This window comes from Vigna angularis, chromosome 7, assembly GCF_016808095.1.
Source record: "Vigna angularis cultivar LongXiaoDou No.4 chromosome 7, ASM1680809v1, whole genome shotgun sequence".
Lineage (NCBI taxonomy): Eukaryota > Viridiplantae > Streptophyta > Magnoliopsida > Fabales > Fabaceae > Vigna > Vigna angularis.
The window spans coordinates 21,729,694-21,749,797 of record NC_068976.1 but is presented as its reverse complement, the minus strand read 5'-3'; the positions used below and the strand labels follow the sequence as shown (position 1 = coordinate 21,749,797).

The following is a 20,104-nucleotide window of genomic DNA, read 5'->3' as shown; positions in this document are numbered from 1 at the left end:
TTAAAATGTTGTCAAAGAATCATTATTTTTATTATTATTATCAGTGGAGTTTTTTTTTTTTGTTTGACAACTGATCTAGGCTTGTCATACCATAAACTATTTGTTTGAGGGTTGGCTTGCTGACATATAGGTCCTTACCACAAACGAACGCTTGAATCTGTTTCTAACTTGTGCTGATGACTGCTAACTGTTACAAATTGTGGTATCTGTTTCTGAAAATTATGAGTAAATTATATACAACACAGTTCTTATACTTAGTTTTTATGTTTTTTCAGTATTTGCGGAGCCAGTAATTGAATCTTGTGTCGTATTTAATAGACTTCAAATTATTAATCTTTTGTGATCAAGATAAGTTGACTTTGTGCAAGCATATTTATGTTTATTGTCGAAAACTGAGCTTGTGTTTGGTTGAAGGAGTGGAAAAAGAAGAAAATGAAGACAAAGATAATGGAAATTAAGATAGATTAGATTAAGTGGAAAATAGTGAAAGTGTAGGAAAATGAAAAGAAATTTTATAAGAAATTATAGATCATTAAATTAATATATTAATATATTTAAACAGTAATTTGAAAACAATTTAAAAATAGATTAAATATAAAAAGTAAATTTAAAAAAAACAAATGCAAGTAAAATTATGTTCAAATAAGTTATGAAAATTTAATTAAATTATTTTTGTTTTATATAATATTTTAATATTAGTTATTTATTGGTTTAATTGATTATGATTATTATGACAGTGGATAAGTAGATAGGATAAAATTGCAACTTTTTCTAGGCAAATTTGCAGAGGAAGTTTCGCAAAAGAAATATTTTTTATATTTTTAACGTTGATTTTTCCACTTTTATACAAATTAAAATACAAAATAAAATTTACATAACCGATGAAGGTGGAGGAGAAATTATGAAGGTTCTCTGTTTACATATCCAACCTTTTTTCATTTTGAAATATTGCTCGCTAAAATAAGATTACGTGTATAATATATATATATATATATATATATATATATATATATATATATATATATATATATATAATTGACAAATGAATTTATAAATTCCAATATACACTCAATTATAGTAGTCTAATTTTCTCTACTATCTCATGTAATGTGACAACACAGATTCTATTATTACTCATCTATAACTCAACTCTTCGTGTATATTAATTATATATTAAAGTTGATTTCTCTAAAATTAATTTTTTTACACTAAAAAAACTATAAACGGAAGAGAAAGAGAAATCATTCGAAATCATATATTAATTGTACAATTATTTGGATTTTTATGAGTGATGATAAGATATACTAATAAAAAAAAGTAAATAATCAATTTTATTTAAAAAAGGTTTGGTTGCTTAATATTTTTTAATACCAATATTTCCAGGTGAAAGACAATGAAAACAAATATTTATTATTGTCATACTTTTTGATTAAAATTGGTAAATGGAAGATGAGGATAAAAAAATTTATTATGTGAGAAAGCATTTTAAACCGTACAAATAAATATTGTTTTTTTAATCAAAATGCCACCTTTATATGTTTGATAACTTATGTAGCTCAAAAATCTTATAGGAATCTCTTTTGGAAGTAAGTCATCCATCATTCACACTATAATAAAAAAAAGTTCAAAATAAATTTTATTGATAAAAAATAAATAAATTATTATTTATATTGACTATTACCCTCCATTATATAAATAATACTACACTTAAAAAAGTTGATAGATATATTTAGAGGGCATATTTCAAAATAATGAAAAAAAAATCATTACTAGCTTTGGTAAAGAAATTGTTAAAGCAATTTTTTACGTTTTAAAAAACAAAAATATTTGTAGAAACAAATTATAAAATTAAACTATAATTTTTAATAAGAAATAAAAGGAAAAGTAATAATAAAAAATTAAATAAATATTATCCTATGATAAAACTCTAGAGTCTTCTAAATTTCTATATAAAAAAAATTGCTACTTGTAACTAATAGGAAAAAGTGATAGGGTTTAAAAACTAAATACTGTGTTAAAAAAAGTGAGATATTTGTGACAAAAAAGAAGTATATAAATATGTATAAAAAGTAAGCTTTATGTAAATGATAAGTTTAAAATATCTCTTAATTTTCTTTTATCATCTTCCACCATCATCTAAGTTTTCTTTTAATGGATAGAAAATATTATGTTTTTAATTTCTTTAAGTTTTCTTTTAATGGATAGAAAATATTATGTTTTTAATTTCTTTTTTAAATAAAATGATTCTTTTAGTTAACTAAAAGACAACCATTTTTGAATTCATAAACCAAAAATAATTGATATTTAATATAAGATTGAGAACTACTAACTTTTCTCACCTAAAAACGTCTGCAAAGAATATGGCAAGTAAAAGAAAGTGGGCATTCACTGCAAAAAAAATGTTTCTCAACAAATTAATATATGCAACACTCACACACTTCTATCACTTCACAACTTTTCATCTTAAAACCTTCTCTTACCTCTTACTCAAACATTCATGAATAATGCATGCAATTAATACCTCTTACCTAACATCTCATAAAGGCAGTGTGTTTTGAAAAATCCAAATCATCCCAACCATGGCAAAATAATAAGCTGCACCAAATAAGATTACAAAATTCTCAGATGGGAATTAAATACACAATGCTTACATGACTCAGACTTCTATTTGTTTCCTTCTATTAATGGTTGAGGCTTATGGGTATTCGTTAGGGTTTACTCATTTGAACCTCATTTTTTCTAGTTTTTTTTTTTTTTGCAAAATTCTATTTTTTTTTTGTCTTTATTGCAAAAGATAAGAAGAAAATAACCAATTGCATGGTTTATATTGTAGTGTAGCCCAATACTATTGTATTATTAACAACCCCATTCGTATAAAACAGACAGGTTAAGTATGTTAAATTAGATTTTTTAAGTCTGTTTTAGAGAAACATAAATTCAACAGACTTAAATTTTAAATTTTATGTTTAAACTTAAAATTTAAGTTTTTTTTTATCAATAAACTTAAATTTTAAGTTTGTTATTCACCAACAGATTTAAATTTTAAATCTATTATTATTCAACAGACTTATATTTTCGTACATTTATAAATAAAAATAGTAACAAATTTAAATCGAACTATAACATATTTAAATTTGTTTTTTTATTTATTTAATCACTAAATAAAATCTGAAATACAACAAATTTTTCGAATATAATATATATTTCAAATCGTTCCATTCAAGTATATAATAAAGAGTTTCAAATTCCAAAATCAATGTGTTGTAAACAAAAGTCTAACTTCAACCTTCTAAAAGTAATATAAACAAAACTTAAACAATCCCTAATAAAAACTTAATTTTCACATTGGATGTGTTATTACGATGATGACCTCTTTTGATATTGGTGATAGATCATCAAACACTTAAAACAAACCATGTTATTATGTAGTAGTGTATTTAAAACCGTATAATTTATACACTAGCTAGAAGTGTCTAATTATCATAAATTTCTACATGAATGATAGCTTTGATACATCACATAGTACCACATCCCCATGAACTAATATGCCTATTGCAATTTAATAAAAGAAAAAAAATATAATAAATAATAAAATAAAGTGAAGAAATGTATCATAAAAAAATTAAGATATTTATTTATACTTTTTTTTTCACAATTATCTTATTTAGTACTAAAGTTCATCCGTGTTTCTCTTTATTACTTATTTACCAAATATTATGTTTCATCACTTCAAAAAATAAAGAAAAATAAAATAAAATCTCATTGTCTGTTATAAGAGAAAAATAATAATGATCCACAAAATTGGCAAGACAATAAAATTTTCAAGGAAGTGTTCAAGCTATAACTAGTTAAAAGCAAGAAATAAAATACATTCAAGATAGAAAGAATAATGTGTGGCAGGATATAAAGCAATACTTTACACATGAAACTCTAAAAGTCTGAACAAAATTAATGAAGATAAGACTCATTATTTTTGAGTGGCAGTATCTGTTCAGTAGAATGGCTAATGGAAAATTATGCACAAACATATCACTTTGTTGCTAATGGAAAGTTAGTCATTAAAATTGGATCATGTAAACATTAAATGTTGCTAGACATTGTTGCAGCCATTTATAATTATAATATCTTGATGATAGCTATAATTCTTTATATAATAGTGAATCCAGTTATATGTGCTTAAGAGAGACGATTCTATATCGACTTGGTGATTACCTATTAACTTATTGGAAAAAAACTACCTATGAGGTCTGCTACGAATTTTCAACTATCATGGTTTCCTTTTTCTTAATAAAAGTAAACTAGCACTATTAGATATTAGAGTTTTTTCTATATATTACTGATAATTTGTTAGTATTCATTAAAATTATTTAATTAATAAAATGTTTATTATCTATTTTTAGAAGTCTAGAGACCTTGTCCAAAAGATGGGTAACAACAACAACACAACTAGAAAAAATTGCTTATCTACTTACCCCATGCCAGAAGAACCATCTCGCATCCCACTTCTTGAAAACACAGAGAGGTTTCGTTAACTATACTATGAGACCAAATATGAATCCAATCCAATCCAAAAGCATTGACTACGTAAGTAGGGGCAAAAAGGGGCCAAGCATGAGGTTTATTATACTAACAGATAGATTTACCATTTTGAAGAGTTCCCTTTAACCCAGTTGCCAAATTGTCATAATTCAAATCCTTATGATAGGTTCCTAATCAGAAACCTATGGAAAATACACTCCACGCACTCAAAACACACACAGCCAAGAATGTTGTATAACCTCTTTGTATTTATAGTCAATCAAGAATATAAGTACAAAGAGCTTAACCTCCCCCTTCAGGACAACAAGTTCCTGACCATCTGTTATTATCCAAAAACCAACCCCTCTACAATTAAACCCAAACCTATTTATATAAGTCCCTCCCCGCCTTTCCTAACTGCCAAGGCAGTTAGTCTAACTAATGTCTCTTCCTTCTCTCATAAACCAATAACCTCCTAACATTACCCCCCTCTGCTTCAGCAACCTTGTCCCCAAGGTTGAACTCAGGGTATTGATCCTGAATAGTCTCCACGTCTTCCCACGTAGCCCCATCTCTACCACCTTCTTGCCATTCCACCAAGACCTGCTACACCATCTCTTCCCCTGCTGCCTTTGCCTCTTCTCTAGAATTCTCACTAGCCAATAGGTGGGTTCCTCTGCTTGTAGCTCGGCAGACAACTCCTTTTCTATTCTCTTCTCCCCTACCGCTTTCTTTAATTGGGATACATGAAAAACTGAATGTATCCTGGCTGTTTCCGGCAACTGTAAGCGATAAGCAACCTCTTCAATTTGCTGAATCACCTGGAATGGTCCATAATATCGAGCTGCTAGCTTGGAATGTAACCGCACGGCCATAGAAGATTGTCTATGGGGTCTAATTTTCAAGTAGACCCAGTCTCCCACTTGAATATCCACTTCTCTCCTTCTTTTGTTTGCCTGGTTAGCCATCAAATCCTGTGCCCTACGTAGATGGAATTTTAATTGTCTCAGAGCCTCGTCTCTCGTCATTAAGTCTTGAGCCACCGTTTCCACCGCTGTCTCCCCTGGAACGAATCTACTCAAGGACGGTGGAGCCCGACCATACACAATCTCGAACGGGGAACACCTTGCCGCCCCCTGGTAACTAGTATTGTACTAGTATTCAGCCCAAGGCAGCATCATCTTCCAGCTTTTGGGTTGCTCTGAGCAGAAACATCTCAAATATCCTTCCACAATGCGGTTCAAGACCTTTGTTTGACCATCAGTCTTCAGATGGTAGGCAGTGCTCATTTTAAGCTGGGTTCCTTGCATCTTAAACAGTTCTTTCCAAAACACACTTAGAAATAGGGGATCCCTGTCACTAACAATTGACACAGGGATTCCGTGTAACCTGACTATTTCCTGAACGAAGACCTCTGCCACCGTTCTCGCTGAGTAGGGATGTTTCAATGCTATGAAATGGTCGTACTTGCTTAATTTATCAACCACCACCAATATTGCGTCATAGCTCTGAGATTTAGGCAATTTTACAATGAAATCTATACTCACCTCTTCCCACACTGCCTGAGGAATCGACAAGGGCTGTAATAAACCTTGGGGAGATGCAGTCATATATTTATGCTACTGACATATCACACACCCAGCCACAAACTCTGTTATAGTGTTCTTCATACCCACCTAGTAGAATGACTGCGCTATCTATAAGTTCGAAATACCCTTGAGTGTCCCACTGTGCTTGTCACATGAAATTCCACTAATAATTTGGGGATCCAGATAGATTTCGCCGAAAACACCAACCTCCCTTTGTAGTGAAGTCTGTCGTTCTCCAAAGTATATGATGCGTGACAATTCGGGTCCCTCTTGATCTCATCAACTATTTTCTTTAGTGACTCATCCTCTTCTACTTCCTTCAATACTTCTCGGAAATCATGCCAATACGGTCTGGAGATAGCCTGCAATTCTAGTTCCTCAATACCTCCTTCCCCTTTCCTAGATAGGGCGTCAGTAACCTTATTCGAGCTCCCTGTTTTGTATACAATGTCAAAGTCGTAACCCATGAGCTTGGCTATCCAGTTTTGCTGGCTGTGAGTCGTGATTCTCTGTTCCAACAAGTACTTCAGGCTACGTTGATCTGTATGCACCACAAACCTCCATCCAAGTAGATATGGCCTCCAATGTTGAATGGTCATTACCACGGCCATGAGCTCTTTTTCATATATAGATTTACTTAATGATCCCTCTGACATGTGTACAGTAGTTTCTCTCTTCAATTCTCAGCTCAATTTAGGTTCTAAGAGTTGTTTCTATCACCAATCGGTCAATTGTAGGATCTATTGAGTTTCCTTGCGGTGCAAGTTTCAATCGGGATTCTGTGAGCTGTGTAGAGCTTGAGTGAGGTAAGGGAAGTTGGATTTTATCTCTGTTTAGTTAACTATATTGTGCATGTGTGAAGAACATGTTATATATATATATATAGATATATAGATATATATCTATATATATATCTATATCTATATATATATATAGATATATATCTATATATAGATATATATCTATATATAGATATATATCTATATATATATATAGATATAGATATATATATATATATATAGATATATATCTATATATATCTATATATATCTATATATATATATAACTTTGATGTTATAATGAATGTACTTACAGTGGCTGTTGTAAGTGTGTGTGAGGAAACTATGAATATGATCTGATTTGGATGATGATTCTAATGTTATAGACTAGATGAAATGTTAAAATCTGGATGAGATTGACTTATATGAAATTTAAATGAAGTATACTGGTTTTAGGTAAGTTTTGAGGGAGTGGGATAGTGAAATTTTGAATTAGGAGTTGTAGGTTGTATTAGTAAGTTAGAATATGTTAGATAGGTCAATTAAGACTTGCTTGAGTCCTTAAGTGGCTGAAAATAGTGCCAAAAGTGGTAGAATGAGATTTGAATCTCTAAGTTGATGAATTTGATTATTTGGAGTAGAAATTGATCCATAAACACTTTAGGTTGATGTTAGAAAGGTTTAGGAATGTTTAGTCCAGTCTAATTAGGTATATAACACAATTTAGGAGTCTTAGAAATTGGGAAAAATGGTTAGAATTGGTAAACTTGGGTTGGGTTGCTTAATTCTACAAAATTTGTGCTGTAGAATTATGGAGACTCGTTGTGCAAATGGATTCGCACAACAAGTGGCCTTTGCGAGTTGCTCTATGTTTGAGCAATTCGCATAGCGAATCATTTAGCTAAGCGACTTGAGGTGGTCTGGGGTCATTGTCAAATTAATTTGAATAGCGAAAAGGGGCGCAAAACGAGTGTTTGGGGAGTTTGGTCTCTGTCTAGGCTTTCGATAAGCGACTTGGGGGCGCTATGCGAGGGGTTGAGGTCTGGTACCTCTGCGAGTTAATTCGCACAGCGAGATAGGTCTCTGTGCGAGAAACTCCTGGTTTCGCCTTGCGAATAGGGTGCGCGGAGCGAAAGGTCTGAGTTAGTCTACTCTTTATTTCTTTGTCTCGAGTTGAATTAAGTTAAGTGTTGCATGTATTGTGAAGTGTGTTTGAGGGTGTATGATAATATATAATTGAGTATTATTATGAGTGAATTTACAAGTAAAAGTATGTGATTCAAAGTGGTAAATGTAAGCTTCAGTGTAGAATCTCTTGGTGACATTCCAGGTGGTTTAGAATGAATGCAGGAGCTCAGTCTTGGGAGTTATCCGGAAATTCCAATGGTCTTTCATTCTCAAGTAGAGAGGATTGAACCATGTCGTGAGGAGTAGTAGGAGGTCTTAGTCTTGGGGGCTTCTAGTATGCCTTAAGGTCCAGAATAGACTAACCTCGTGAGTGTGGTAGGGTGAAACCCATTGACAATGGCTTTGCAAAACAGTAGAGGCCACCACGTGTGCATGACCCGCCATAGCTCGACAATCATTCTAAGTCTGGACAAGTCAAGTCTAAAACATAACATGCTAGGATGTTTGATTTAGTTACTTTACTTGATTTATCTTGTGTATGTTGTGTGCTATTAAACTGTATGTTTTCTTGTATATCTAGCTTACCCTTCTGCTTGTGTTTTTATTTTTGTATGTGTGGTGATTTCCTTTTGCAATGATCATTTGATGGGTGTGAGCAGAGGGAAATGAGGTGCATCTAGAGCAGGCTTTGGAGGGCGAGGATGCTGCTGTTTAGTTTAGTTAAGTTGTTTATTTTGGTGTATAGTTTTAGAATACTCTTTTGTATCTAAAGTTTTAAATTCTACGGTTATTTTGGATGACTGTAAAGTTTATACTTTATATCATAGTTTATAACTGTTCTATTTTATTATTTCTGTGACTACTATTATATGGTTTATTACTGTATTTTGGGATGTTACAACATGTAGGTGTTTTCACTAATTAATATATAATAACAATAATTTAAAATTTTAATATTATTATATTAAGAAATAAGTTATTATATGGTTATATTATAAATAAGGATGCTAAGATATATTTTCACTAGTGCAGAAAAAGCTTTTAACGTATGTTATTTTGGGTTTTTTACGTTTGATCCCGACCCGATGTCTTACTAGGAGACGTTAATGGGATGTCGGACAACACAGGTCAAACGTCTATATAGACGTCAGACTGTAGCAGGGCAGACGTCTATATAGACGTCGGACAACAGCTGGTCAGACGTCTAATGACCTAGAACGAATTCTGGTACCATAATCCATTAGACGTCTATGTGTGCACTGACAAACGTCTATAGACATCGGACTAGACATTAACAGACGTCTACTTTTTTTAAATTATTTTTTTTTTCAATAAAACCACACCTGAAAACATAAAATTGTCCCAAAACAACTATATATATATATATATATATATATATATATATATATATATATATATATATATATATATATATATATATATATATATATATATATATATGTATGTATGTATATATATGCGTTTCAAGTTAACAAAGTACTAAAAAATAATCCAAAACCTAAATTATCAAAAGTTAAAGTTAAACTGAATGTAAATGTTAAAAAACAATAATAAATCTTTCTAGGTCCATCTTTGCAGAAGATAAGTTGCCCATTCATGTCTTATCTTTTTAATTGCGTCCTTTGGTATAGGAACTATACTCTTGAAGCGCTGCAAAATGAAGAAAGATTCATTATGTTTTCATATGTTAAAAGATGAATTTGATTTGTAATGTATTCAAGGTAAACATCATTACCTCATTCCAGTCATCTGTAATGGCTGCTCAAATAATGGTCTTAATCCAAGACATGACATAGTAGCCACATTCCCATGAATCTAGCTGCTTGTTACACTAAAATGACAAAGTAAGTAGTGAAGCATTTAGATCATTCAATAACATAGAAAATGAATTAGGACTATAAATGACTTACAACCTTTGGATACAGGATTTGAACTAGTTGACCTCAGGATTTACCCATAACTCTATTTACATTGAAAACACAAGGTAATATTAATATAACTGTATTTATCATAAAAATATATTCTTCCATCAATCTTTTTCCATTGTGGTAAATCACCTGAGTGTCGAAGAAGATTATCGCACTTTCTTCCGGCAATGTGCCATTTAAGGTTCTTTGCATCTTCTTTAACAGAGAACATATGTTTCAACCTAGGTATTATAGACAAATACCACATCACCTTAGCAGGTGCACCATCATTACCTTCATCAACAATGTTTATGTCATTTTTCTTTTTAAAACGGGATAAACCACATGTTGGACAATACTTTAGCGAAGCAAACTCCTTTATGTACAAAACACAATCATTACGAGAAACATGTATATTTTGATATTCGAGACCCATTGGACATAAAATTTTCTTTGCCTCATAATTACGAATAGGTAAAGTATTATTTTCTGGAAGCATCTCCTTCAACAACTCCAACAACTTTGTGAAACTTTTATCGGTCCATCCGTTCCTTGCTTTTAAACTAAACAACTTCAAAGTTGCAGACAGCGTGTAAAGTTCGAGCATCCTGGGAACAACGGTTGCTCTAAATAATTTATAAGAGAATCATACAAATTAGCTCTTCCAAAATTATCTTCACCAACATCACGTATCATGTCCTCTAAATGATCACTCAATCATTCTTCCACATAATCTGTTCCTTGTGACGTGGTAGGCTGGTCTAGTATTTCTCCATGCCAAGTCCAAACAGTATAAGTTCTCATTATGCCGAACATGAATAGATCACGCATATTGCTTAAGTCTTGGAGTATTTGATTAAGACAACGAACACAAGGACAAAAATATGTCCCGTTCACAGACTTTGTATTTTGTTTAATATATTGCAAGAACTTCGAAACACCCTTCTCAAATTCTTCACTGATGCGATGTTCATTCATCCAGCTTCGATCCATATTATGTTTGTAACATACTTTATCAGTTTCAATTTTTGAACTCTCACACGGTTAGGCCATACCCATTCAGAAAAATTATTTTTCATAATTTGCTAAGTCATGTGCAAAGAAGTCTAACATGATAAATTTGATAAGATTTCGGTAACATTTCACATTGGTCTCTGAAATACACGAAATGAGAGTGTTAGGGATGACCACAATCAAATATGCATCCGGAGAACAACACAAATAATCTGAACCGAAATGTTATCAATCTTACCTATAAACTCCAACGTACATATTATAGTAAATTATGAAAAATAATTTTTCGAAACTGTCCAATCGGATAATTCAAAATTTAACACAAACGATTAAAAGATTAATCGTTTGTGTTAAATTTCAAACAGGAACTATCCAAAAGCCAATAACATGCAAATTCAAAAGTCAATAACATGCATACTCAAAAGCTAATAACATGCATATATCCAAAAGCCAATAACATGCAAATCCAAAAGTCAATAACATGAATATCCAAAAGCCAATAACATGCATATCCAAAAGCCAATAACATGCAATTCCAAAAGCCAATAACATGCATAGACAAAAACTTTTAAACAAGAATGTTAACCTTCTTAACAAATTAAAACATAATGGAGGGAAATGGAGGACTGCAAAACGCAAGAAATCGCCGCCCAAGCACACGAGCAAAACTGCACCTAAACCCAACAAAAACGCATTTTAATCGATTCAAATGAAAGATAATTCATCAAAGAGTAATGTAGTCGGAGTAAAATTAATTTTAAACAATGCAAAAGTGAGAAAACGAACCTTAAAAACGTAGCCCGTGGAGAGAAAACGCGAGGAAGATGATGAACAGAGAGTACACGTAACTGCTGCCTCGCGCACGGGTTTGGTAATAACAGACCTTTAGACGTCGGCTCCCACCCTAGCCGACGTCTAAATGGCTTTAAATGTCATCTCCCCTGCCTAGGCGACTTTTAAAGCATTTAAAAATTGATTTTGGCGTAGACTTTAGACGTTCGGGATGGGGGCGGGCGACGTCTAAGCCTTATTTAGACGTCGGGGTTGACTGACAGATGCCTAATGGCAATGGAACAGTCACTTTTGGCAGTCCATTCGACGTCAATGGGAAGGGGGCGACGTTTATGAGTATTCAGAAGTCAGATTGGCGGAATCAGACGTCTAAATGGCATCAAAAAGTGACTTTTTGGATTCTGGGCTGACCCTTTAGGTGTCTGATATGGGTGGCCGACGTCTAAATAGACTATAGACGTCAGTCCCCCTGCACACCGACGTCTATGAGTAATAAAAAATTAATTTTTTTTACTTTTTCGTTTAGTTTTGGCGTCCATTTGGGAGAGCCGACTTTTATGAGTATTTAGACGTCGGTCCCCCATAGCCGATGTCTAAATAGTTGTTTTATTTATGGAAATGTCACTGATCATTTTTTTTACGTTGGATATTCGAGGATCGAACGTCTAAAGGATGACATTAAAGACATTTTTTGCACTAGTGTTTCCTTTTGAAAAAAGAAAACTCAGTTTTGAATTTTTTTAATTTAATTAATTTATGAGTACAATTATTACATTACTTTTTATAAATACAAATATTTTATTATAACTATATTTTTTTGTTATAGTTCTCTTAAGTTAGTTAATCTTTCATCATGTTTATATAATCAAAATATGTTTTTTTTATCATAATTACTACTACTAGCTTACTAGACTTTTTTTAATTTAAGAAATTAATTAAATTAAAAAAATTCAAAACTCAAATTTCTTTTTTCAAAAGGAACATATATCTTCGCATCCTTTTTATAATATACCCATATAATAACTTATTTCCTAAATTCGGTTACTTAAATAATAAAATAATTATTTTAATTTTATATTTTTTTATTTAAAAGGTAAAAGTTAAAAATAGATATGAAAATATCTTTATATATAGGTAAAATATATTAATAAAATATTTATGGAGTGCTAATATTTTAGATAAACAGTATTAATATATTTTGAAAATTTGAGAAATTTGAGAAATTTTAAAAGAAAAGAATCATGAAAAATCAGGAACATGTGAGGGGAGGTCAAAGTTGTTATGATTTGTTTAAACGACGTCGTTAGAGAATCGTCAGGTGCATGAAGAAAACTAAAACCCAGAAGAAATAAAGAAATACGCGTTATCCCTTTAGGACCTCCAACCCAACAACCACTTCAACCACGCCTTACCCCCCCTCTCTCTCTTTCTCTCTTTCTCTCTCTTCTCACGCACGCAACACAACTACCATTCTGATCGATTTTTCGATCGTCTCCGCAGGTGACTTTTACGGTTTCCAATTCTTTAATTATATTTTCAAACTTTTCTCTTTCGTTTCTCTCTTCCTTTTCTAACCTATTCGCGCTCTAGTATGTATCATTGTTGAATTGAATTTCGTGGATCTGATTTTGTTTCTCAGTACTAGAATCGTTGTTGTGCCTTTCTCGCATTTTGTATGTTTCTTAATATTTAACTGATTTCGTGCAAGAACACTTACAGTAAGAGCCATAAGTAAACCTGATTTCGGAATTCACTCGCTTTATTTCCGTGTCTGATTGTGCGTGTTATGTGGTCAACGTTAATTTGATGTCTTCAATTTGTGTTTGAAGTAGAGCTTTCACTGAGTTGTGGTAAATTGAACCGGGATTTGTTTTGGAATTATTATCACTGGTTGTTAACGGGTATAGCTGCTGACGACTGAAATTGGTATTAATTTTGTTTTATTGAACCCTAGCTTTGAATTTCACTTTTAATGGGTACTTTTTTATAGTGTGGAGACCATAGTTATTTTGTTGATCATCAGTGCTTTTGGTGCCACAACAGCCGTGAAATTTTTTTTCTTTTCTTTTTCTCTGTTACACGAAACCCTATTCTTTGAAATGAGTTTATTCATTTGATTTTTTATCTGTAGGTTTTATGTAGCTTGAGTTTTGTCAATATAGTAGAGATGGATAAAGTGTCTGCTCCTTCATCTTGGGAGCGTGCCCATCGCCTTTATGAGAAGGTACTCCTTTCTCTCTCTGTCTCTCATTTATTCACCCAGTAGACAATGTCATTGTGTCACATGTAATCACTGAAGAAGGGATTATCTGTGTAAATCTCTCAAAATTTGCCAAACTTAAAGGAATCTGATCTTAATTAACTTAACAGCATTATCCTCATATAATGTATCTGCATATAGAAGTTACAGTTTAGAGGACGTGTCCTCTGTTGATTGAGCTATTTAGATGTTATAGGTTTGGGATTCATTAATGATGTTATTCTTCTTCCTCTAATGGGAAGATAACCCCAATTTGCAAGGTTCGTTTGAAATCTTTAGTTTCAATTAGTTTTGGAACTAACGATAGACCTTGTTATCAGTACTGTGTAGTGTATATTACATAGCCAAGAACTGTTGTGTAGTGTTTTGGCCCTTTTATTTAAGCTGGGGTTTTGCAATTGGCATCCAGTATCACACTGGTTAGTAAGCACTTGTCTGGTTCTTGAAGGTCAAGTAACTGAATAAAATTAAGAACTCAAATCAACCCAGAAGTTCTTGTCACCTGTCATGGAAAACCATGTAGAATGCAGAACCAGAGATTATTTTTCTTGCCAAGGCTTACTTCTTTTTTCTGTTATACGGGATGAGTCCAAAGCTATTTTTTTAAAATTTCAATGTTTTCTCACTTAGAACCTTGAATTGGAGAATAAACGAAGGAGATCAGCTCAGGCACAGGTTCCATCAGATCCAAATGCTTGGCAACAGATACGTGAGAATTATGAAGCAATAATTCTCGAGGATCATGCCTTTTCTGAGAAGCATAACATTGAGTATGCTCTGTGGCAATTGCACTATAAGCGGATTGAGGAATTGAGGACATACTTTAATGCTGCCCATACTTCTGTAAGCTCAAAATCATCTCTGGGAGGGAAAGGTTCTGTTCGACCTGACCGGATAACTAAAATAAGGCTGCAATTTAAGACTTTTCTTTCAGAAGCAACTGGATTTTACCATGATCTTATTATGAATATTAGAGCTAAGTATGGACTTCCACTTGGTTACTTTGAGGACTCTGAAAATAAAATTGTCATGGGGAAGGATGAAAAGAAATCTTCTGATATGAAGAAAGGTTTAATATCCTGTCACCGTTGTTTGATATACTTGGGTGATCTCGCTCGCTACAAAGGCTTATATGGTGGAGGCGACTCAAAAAAGCGTGAATATGCAGCAGCTTCTAGTTACTATCTACAAGCTGCAACTATTTGGCCTTCAAGTGGAAACCCCTATCATCAGGTTTTTGGCATTCCTGTCTCTGCTGTGTTTTGCTTTTGGTTGTTTGCAACTTCACATCTATTGTTGAGTCATGGTTCATAGCTATTGTATTCCATTTTGACATGTCTGTTATTTTCAGCTTGCCTTGTTGGCTTCATATAATGAGGATGAGCTGACTACTGTTTATTGTTATTTTCGGAGTCTGGCTGTGGATAGTCCATTTTCAACTGCCAGGGATAATTTGATACTTGCATTTGAGAAGGTAATATGAATGTGGGGTTGGTTTTGAAATTCTTGCATTCTTTTGTCTACAAGTCTCAACTTTTTGAGATGTATATGGTGTGTTTTTGTTTACTTTCAAACTAAAGTACAATAATGATGTTTTCAAGTTGTCTTTTCTACTACTTATACTGTTTGGTAGTCAGAGCGGAATGCATTGAAAGTACAAGTTGTAAATTTCTCTAGGGATGAGCAAAATACAAATACTGAACAACACAAATGAAGAACTGAATTAAACTATAATAGTGGTTTGACTACACTGAACCATATAACTATTCAAGCAACTTGCACTGAACTGTGTAACGGTTAAGACTGACTGAACTTAACCAATATACTCTTACCTCCTTGAATTTGAACTGTTTTGAGCATACATCTTATTTTGAAGCATGTTTCAATTTCAGGAGTTACAGTTCAGTTTGAATAATTCACTTTAAGTGTTGTTTAGTTTTTAAGAACTAAACTAAAAACCAGTTTGGTTTCTTTAGTTACTGTTCGTTTTAGTACTAGTTTAGTTCAGTTCATTCTTTTATAGCCCTAAATTCACATTGGTTTGCAAGTTGTTCAAGCATTGATTTTTGTTTATTCAGTTCAGACATGAATTGAAAACTGGAACACAGCATACCTTTTCACATAAAGGAGTTCTGTTTATTTGGCATGATTGTGGGTGAAGAATTAGCTTGAGCTTGATCATCTATTTATTTTCATACTTTGGGAGTGCTGTTGGCATTCTAACTATCTGTTTTACAATACCATGATAGAATCGCCAAAGTTACTCTAAGCTCTCTGGTGATGTTAAAGAGCATGCAGTCAATGGAATGGGAAAAGGGGAAGCAAAACTTGTGGCCCGGGATACTGGTGTGGAAACCTGCCCTAGAAAGGAAGGAGCATCCAATATACAGGAAACTTACAAATCTTTCTGCACATGCCTTGTCCGTCTTAATGGAATCTTATTCACGCGAACAAGGTACATATTATTAATGCACACAATCTACCTCATGATTTTGTGCACAATACCATCGAGAAAAATTTTACTGACTTTTCTTTTTTTCTTATGTCATGATGATAGCCTTGAGACCTTTTCTGAAGTTCTATCTCTTGTTAGTGCTGGCCTGCATGAACTTCTATTACCAGGACAAGATGAAGAGCTGAAATTTGGCTTAGATACTCTTGTGAACAAACTGGTCATTGTCAGAATTGTTTCCATGATCATATTTACAGTTCATAATGTGAAAAAGGAATCTGAAGGTCAAACATATGCAGAAATTCTACAGCGTGCTGTTCTACTTCAGAATGCATTCACTGCAGCTTTCGAATTGATGAGTTTAGTAGTAGAGAAATGTATGCAGCTGCACGATCCTTCTTCCAGTTATCTTTTACCAGGCATTTTGGTTTTTGTTGAGTGGTTGGCATGTTATCCAGATATTGCTGAAAGCAAGGACGAAGATAATGTGACAACTATTAGATCAAAATTTTGGAATCATTGTCTATCCTTCTTGAACAAGTTACTTTCACTTGTGCCCATGACAGAAGATGATGATGAAGAAACTTGCTTTAACAACATGAGCAGGTATAAAGAAGGGGAAACGGAAAATCGGCTTGCTTTGTGGGAGGATTTTGAGTTAAGAGGATTTGTTCCACTTCTCCCTGCACAAACCATCTTGGATTTTTCAAGGAAGAATTCCCTTGGAAGTGATGGTGAAAAGGAAAGAAAAGGTCGGATTCAAAGGATTTTAGCTGCAGGGAAGGCTTTAGCAAATGTTGTTAGGGTTGATCAGAAAATGATATATTTTGACTCAAAGCGAAAGAAATTTGTTGTTGGTGTTCAGCCTCAAATCTCAGATGATTTTGTTATTTCCTCCCTTTCTGGTACACCTAGTGCAGATTACCATCATTATATTGAAGGAGAGGACGATGATGAGGTTATTGTTTTCAAGCCTATAGTATCTGAGAAACAAGCTGATATGGTGGTTGCCTCATCATGGGCACCCCATGAAGGCTTAGAATCAGTTCCAACAGCTTCTGTAGGGGATATGAAATTTAATGAAAATTCTACTTCTAACCCTCTCAGTGATGCAATTTATCAAAATTCTTTACCTGCTTCTGTCAATGCAATGGTTCCTCAACGCCTACTTCCAGTTCAACCACATTCTTTAAGGTGGTTAGAGGAGGAAATATCTCTTGCTGACAGTTTGAAAGGTCTTAGATTCTTGGAGAATGGGCACATGATGAAACCTAACCAACCATTTAAAGAAGCTGTCCCAATCTCTGACCGTCCTGCACTTGCAGTTCCTACCCAGCAATCTGTAAGTGCTGGTGCTAGTATGCTTTATGCTCATGATCTCTCAAAAGCTGGTGACTTCGGAAATTCATTCAAAGTCGATGCCAATGCGTCTACTGGAACACTTACTGATAACTCTGTTGTGAGAACGACATCCACCATGCAAGCTGGTTTGAAAAAATCTCCTATCAGTCGACCTTCTAGGCACCTTGGACCTCCTCCTGGATTCAGTCATGTTTCTCTTAAACAAGATATTGAACCCACTGGTCCAGATTCAATTAGTGGAAATTCAATCATGGATGATTACAGTTGGTTGGATGGATATCAGTTGCCTGTATCAACCAAAGGTTTAGGTCCAAATGGTCCTCTTATTTGCTCTCAGTCAAATTCGCATCAAGTTGGTAACAATGGTTTGAATGGGGTAGTCAGTTTTTCCCATACTGGAAAACAAATTCCGTCTCTGCAGGTGGAGAAACAGAATGGCTGGCATGATCATCGGACATTTGAGCTTTTGAAAGCACACCAAAATCAGCAGTTGCAGCCACAGGTTCTCACAAATGGAAATCAGCATCTTACTCCTCTGCCTGAGCAATTCCAAGGACAATCAATATGGACAGGTCAACACTTCGTGTGATGTCGCTCCTCAGTATGAGAATATGGGTGGTATGCTTCACATTTGTTTTTATTGCTAGGGTTTATTTATAACCAACCCCAAAAGTTGGAAACCTGCTAAACCAAAAAAAGAACTGAATTAAAAAAAATGACTTTTTTTTTATTGGAATGGGTTAGATTTTGAAAACTGATTAAATTCAAACCTTATACAGCTTATGCATGTTTACTGTTTAAAAAAAAACAAAAACTCATTAATTCCAAACTGAAAGGGATTGAATTTAAATTTTAAATCAAGTCAATTGGATGATAAATCAAGAAAACCTAAGCCATTGGATTGGATTTTTTCTCTTTTAAATGGATTCGATATGTGAAGATCTATATTTATTGTTTGAAGGGTGTCTTTTTGTTTAATCACTTGGTTTGCTAACATCAATAGGTCCTTGAAGGATTATTAAATGTGCTGCATCCCTTTGCTACCCCGTCAAACTCCAGCTCTACTTCGTTGTCGTTGAATGTTGGAGTTTATCTGGCCTAGACATTTTGCGAGAGGTTGCTACTACAAAAGGTGGGTACCAAATTATTCTTTTGTGGTTATATAAAGGTGGCCTAAACACATTGAAATTTGGATAATCTGTATGAAACATATCCCCTTCCTCTGATTTTTTCAAATTCCCATCTTATGTGTCTAGTTGTCTTGCGTCTGATTTAGCTTAGCCTCTATTACTATCTTCATAAACTGTGTTGGGATTTTTAGGAATCAAAGCTGTATCTTCTTAACTGTTGATTGGACATTTTGTGTTAACTGCCAAATCTACTCTGGCATAATTTGCTTGTAAATTGTTGTAGAATTTGCTGAGCTCTAAAGTCCGGGTGGATGAAGATAAACATGCATCTTTAGGGTGGATAGAGGGTGATAAATAAAGTACAGTCATCTTGGAGCTTGTGTGTATCCTCTGGGATTGGTGGTATGCTACTATGGTTTGTTCACTTCTCTACACCTGTAAGAATTGGTACTATCTAGCTGCCGGTGATACATGATTCTACTCGTTTTTGTTTCTAACTCGTCAAAGCTTCAGACTAGTTGGAAAGATCGGTAGGTATGAAGCGCTCCTCTAAGCTGGATAATGGGATATGAATATGATAATGACATTGTGAAGCATGCTTGAGTAAGTACAAGTGTTTAGTGGTTGCATCTTGTTATGGCTTTTATGTTTTTACATAACCAGTGATGTACGATTTACTTTCTTCCTTTTTACCTAGTCGGGGTTTTCTCGAACTTAAAAATAAATAATCCCTTTCGAATTTTGGATTATGGATTATGGATGTCTTGGTCCATTACCTGAAGTAGAAGTTCTATTGTCTCTTTTTATTTCCTGCTGTTGTGTTCACCTGCTTCTGGTTCAGAAGTAGCCTGGAGTTTACAAGTAGATTGTTATGAATGTCTCTTTTTTTCTTCGGTAGTGGATTTTTTTGTGTAAAATTATTTTGAAGTCCCAAAGTTTAAAATAAGAATTAATTGATTGTTAGAATTTAATTTTTTGAGCTTAAAATATTAGAAAATGAAGAGTTGAAATACTTGAGAAAAAGCTTTTCTATGTTTGGCTCAAATTTTCTTTGAATTTGAAAACGTAAGGCAAATTTGAAACAATTTATGAAGCGATAAAAATAGTTTACAGCTTCGGACATATTGTAATCTACTGTTTTTTCAAGGCAGC

The 20,104-nt window shown here is 33.4% G+C and overlaps 1 protein-coding gene across 1 annotated transcript; it reads left to right on the top strand.

Annotated features, from left to right (window-relative positions):
• The first annotated feature begins 13,091 nt into the window (after positions 1-13,091).
• On the top strand, positions 13,092-19,758 carry LOC108338180 (nonsense-mediated mRNA decay factor SMG7). Its single transcript, XM_017574926.2, has 8 exons — positions 13,092-13,248; positions 13,880-13,972; positions 14,639-15,241; positions 15,360-15,482; positions 16,258-16,463; positions 16,566-18,440; positions 18,826-18,954; positions 19,236-19,758. The coding sequence occupies exons 2-6, from the start codon at positions 13,916-13,918 to the stop codon at positions 18,409-18,411; spliced, it is 2,835 nt and encodes a 944-aa protein (XP_017430415.2). The 5' UTR covers positions 13,092-13,248; positions 13,880-13,915; the 3' UTR covers positions 18,412-18,440; positions 18,826-18,954; positions 19,236-19,758.
• The last annotated feature ends 346 nt before the right edge of the window (positions 19,759-20,104 follow it).